Source organism: Nannospalax galili, unplaced genomic scaffold (genome assembly GCF_000622305.1).
Source record: "Nannospalax galili isolate Female #2095 unplaced genomic scaffold, S.galili_v1.0 scaffold83, whole genome shotgun sequence".
Lineage (NCBI taxonomy): Eukaryota > Metazoa > Chordata > Mammalia > Rodentia > Spalacidae > Nannospalax > Nannospalax galili.
In genome coordinates, this window is record NW_008352659.1 from 1,411,848 (window position 1) to 1,415,710 (window position 3,863).

General features: G+C 43.3%; 1 protein-coding gene across 1 annotated transcript in view; it reads right to left on the minus strand.

Moving 5' to 3' along the window:
• The window catches only part of Polr3a (RNA polymerase III subunit A), a gene marked incomplete in the record, with an annotated part of 58,327 nt that overhangs the window by 37,705 nt on the left and 16,759 nt on the right, over positions 1 to 3,863 (minus strand). Inside the window, 1 exon segment of the mRNA XM_008849830.3 lies at positions 2,727 to 2,867. Within this exon segment, the coding sequence (XP_008848052.1) occupies positions 2,727 to 2,867 (141 nt within the window).

The following is a 3,863-nucleotide window of genomic DNA, read 5'->3' on the forward strand; positions in this document are numbered from 1 at the left end:
TGAGACAGGGTCTCCCAGTAGCCCCAGCTATCCTGGAACTCACTATGTAGACTAGGCTGGCCTTGAACTCACAGGGACCCGCCTGCCTCTGCCTCCTGAGTGCTGAGATTAAAGGCGTGTGCCACCACACCCGGCCCTTATTTACTTTTCTTAAAAATGACTTCAGAAAAAGGCAACAGATGCCCTGGAACTGGAGTTACAGATGGTTGTTAGCCACCATGTGGGTGCTGAGATGTAAACCCAGGTCCTCTACAAGAGCAGCCAGTGCTCTTAACCGTTATGCCATCTCTCTAGCCCCTTATTTACTTAATTTTAAGATAGGGCCTTCCTATGTAGCTGCCCTGGAACTTGTGATCCTCTTGCCTCAGCCTCTCAAGTGCTGGGATTACAGATGTATGCCACCACACCTGCCATGGAAATGGCTCCATTTTTAAATCATAACATTACTCATGTTTCATCTAGAAAAAAAGCTGTCAATTAAATTATACTAACTTGATTATAGGACATATCCTAATTTTAGAAATGATAAAAGAGGGCTGGAAGTATAGCTCAATGCTAGTGTTTGCTGAGCCAGGGTGAGGCCCACTGGATACATGCTCAAGTCTTTTTCCTGTTTTGAGATTATGCCCCATCCTGGGCTATAACTCGAGACCCTATTTTTCAAAAAAGAGGGCTGGGGGCTGGAAGCATAGCTGAGTGGTGGGAACACTGAGTGCCTGTCTGGCATTCTCAAGGCCCTGAATTCAATCTCCAAACCCAAGAGAAAGGGGAAGGATGGATGTTAAGACACGAGAAAACTGTTTTAGAATAACAGCAATATAATAAAATACAATAGTATATCTTCTTCCATAGGACCCTCAATAAAACCCTCACAACATAAGCCACTGGTGGTCAGTTCACCTACCTAAGCAATCCAGACATGGTGAAATAAACACCAAGGGACCCCTGGGAGCCCAAGAACACAGAAAATGACCCCCTTTGTATCCCAAGGCATTCTCTGAACCTACATCTAATGATGTCCCATGCTGGGGAATTCATGTATACACAGTGATCAAACAGAAAATGACATACATGAGTCTAATGCAACTTAAACATTTTCCACACACCAAATGCACTGTATTCTGGAATACATTCTACGGTGCTGGTGAACGTTACTGTAAGGCAAGTCAATGCAATGAAGACTGGAAAAGCATTACCTTTTCATCTGCATGTGTCTCTGCTGGATGAAATTTGCTCCTGGGTGAACATCAGGACCATTTCGAACCAGTTTCCTCAAAAAATTGATGTTTGCTTTGTTTACCTGCAAGACCAAGGTAAAAAACACAGTAAGATCCTCTTTCATTTCCATAAGCTATCCACCTATACTTAACTGTTCGTTGCGTAGTCTATAAGGAAGAGATGTACCACTAGGCAGCTGTGGCCTGCAGTCCTGACTGAACTCTTAAGAACAACAAACTGGCAAACAGGTGCCCAGATCTGAAGACACCTGGCTAAGTCCTTTCCAAGACACTAGTTTCACCATCAGTAAAATAAAGACCGTATTTGGTATGCATTTTGTGGTCTGAAAACCAGGTGGCTACTTCACCTGCTGTTATTTACCAGGCTCTGAGGTTTAAACCCTGTGATAGCAGCAGCACAGGACTCATGCACCAGCCATGCTCTGTAACTTCTTGGTCAATTGTCTCATAGGCATTTCAGAGAAAGCTCTCAGGTCATTCTTCACTCAACTGGGGACACCTGACATCTCAACTGCACAGCACTGATGATGTACACTGCCTATGCATCTCAGCTGTCCAGGCAATCAGCATGCTTTTACTACCAGGTGAGTGTTCTAGGCTTCAGTGCAGGGGGAATGGAGTCTGTAACCACCATTTTACACTCACAAAGAGTGTGAACTGAATGCAGACCCCTACAGGCTTTCTGGGAGGCAGCGATAGCCTTCAAATACTCAAAGTCTTTGGCTCAGTGACTCTACAGTTTAAAACTAATAACTTATCCCGAAAAAACTAGGAAGAACTGAGCAAACCTATTTGGTTTGATTTTTCTTACATGTCTGTGGCCAAAAGTTCTTGAATGGCTACACTATAAAATGTATAAACTAAGGGAAAGCAATCATTTCTTTAAAAAAGATTTATTTTTATTTTATGAGTGTTTTGCCTATATGCAAGTATGTTCACCATGTGTATGCAGTGCCTGAAGTGACCAGAAAAGGGGTCAGAACTCCTGGAACTACAGTTACAACAGTTTTGAGTCACCATGTGGGTGCTGGGAACCAAACCCAGATCCTCTGCAAAAGCAGCCAGTGCTCTTAACTGGCTGGGCCTTACTCTGTACACCAGGCTGGCCTTGAACTCATGGCAATTCTCCCACCTTCAGGTTCCTGAGTGCTGGGATTATAGGCTTCTGCCACTATCCCTGGCTGTTTAGTTTTTGATTTTCATAGCTGTTCCTCACTAACACACTTTTTCCCAAGAATCCAGAGAATACATCAGAAAAATGCCATTATGCCCTAAAGAGCACCTGTTACTAACTCAATTATATGCTACTATTTTCAAGACTGTTTGAAGGTTCACAGTAGACCAATGAGAAAACGAGATGAAACAGCACCAACACAGTGGCATGTGCAAGAACACACAGCCTGGCTTCTTCGGCACAGCTTCTTGCCCTGTTGTTTTCATGTGGGGGCTGCTCCCTTCTCCCCACTGGGCCATGCCCCCCCCACCTACCCCCATGAGAACAAGGGCTTCTGCTTTGGCTTCCTCCGTCTGAGGAAGATGAAGGTTCATTTCATCACCATCGAAGTCCGCATTGTAGGGAGTGCAGACACATTCATTAAATCTGAAAGTCCGATGGGGCTTGACCCTGGCCTGTGGAACACCAAACCAAATAAAACAGGAAAAGGACTTAGGCATCTGTCCAAAAGCTTCTGTTTCAAACATGGAAAAACTTGCTGCCCAGACAGATGGATACTAATGAAGTAAGTTTCTGTATGTTCTGCTCTAAGTAGGTATCATTGTGGATTCATCCAAGAAATTCTACTAGGTCAAAGCCAATCAGTAGATTTAGTTTACTGTGCAGCAAATCCCAACAAGGGAGACACTAAGCAGAGTTCATACTCACCAAAGATAAACAGTTGAAGTCAACTAAAACACACAGAGTAATAAAACCCAGAGTTTATAGTAACAGGAAAAAGGAAAGGGAAAATAAGCAAGAAACTTAAGCCTATCAAGTTGGAAGTAACTAAGTTGCAACTCCCAAATTGGTAATGAAGGAAAAAGAATTAGCCACGCATGCTGCCTTTCCTTTTAAAACTATATTTCAGGATGAGCAATTGCTCTAATAGCAAAGGAAATATTTTCCTTACAAGAATTCTGAGTAATACATGAGAATCTAAAGAAATCAGATAAACCAAGAACAAATGATGAGCACCACTGGTTACACTCTTGCCTCGAAGCTGAACCTGAATCTGCTCAGACTTTCAGGCTATTTTCCAGCTTACAGGGAAACAAAAGGGAGCAGCTGTGCCAGCTACAGGTGAGCTGAGATGCAACCTTTAAAGGACCCCACTTCTTCCATAATGATGCTGAAATCTTAAGGAGGAGGGACTGTTCCAGAGCAAGAGACTAAGGAGTAACTCAAATAAATGTACTGTGCACATTTCCCACCCAGTCCAACCAACTAGCTGCCAGAAGACATGTTTGAGATAGCTGGTGGAAGGAGAGAACTGACTTCTATACTTCTCTGAATCTACACACGTGCCCTGCATAGGTAGGGAAGCAGGCATGTGTGTGTGCGTACTTGCAGACACAGACACACACAGACATATACACACAATTTACAAAGATTTTTTAAAGTTCTTTTTA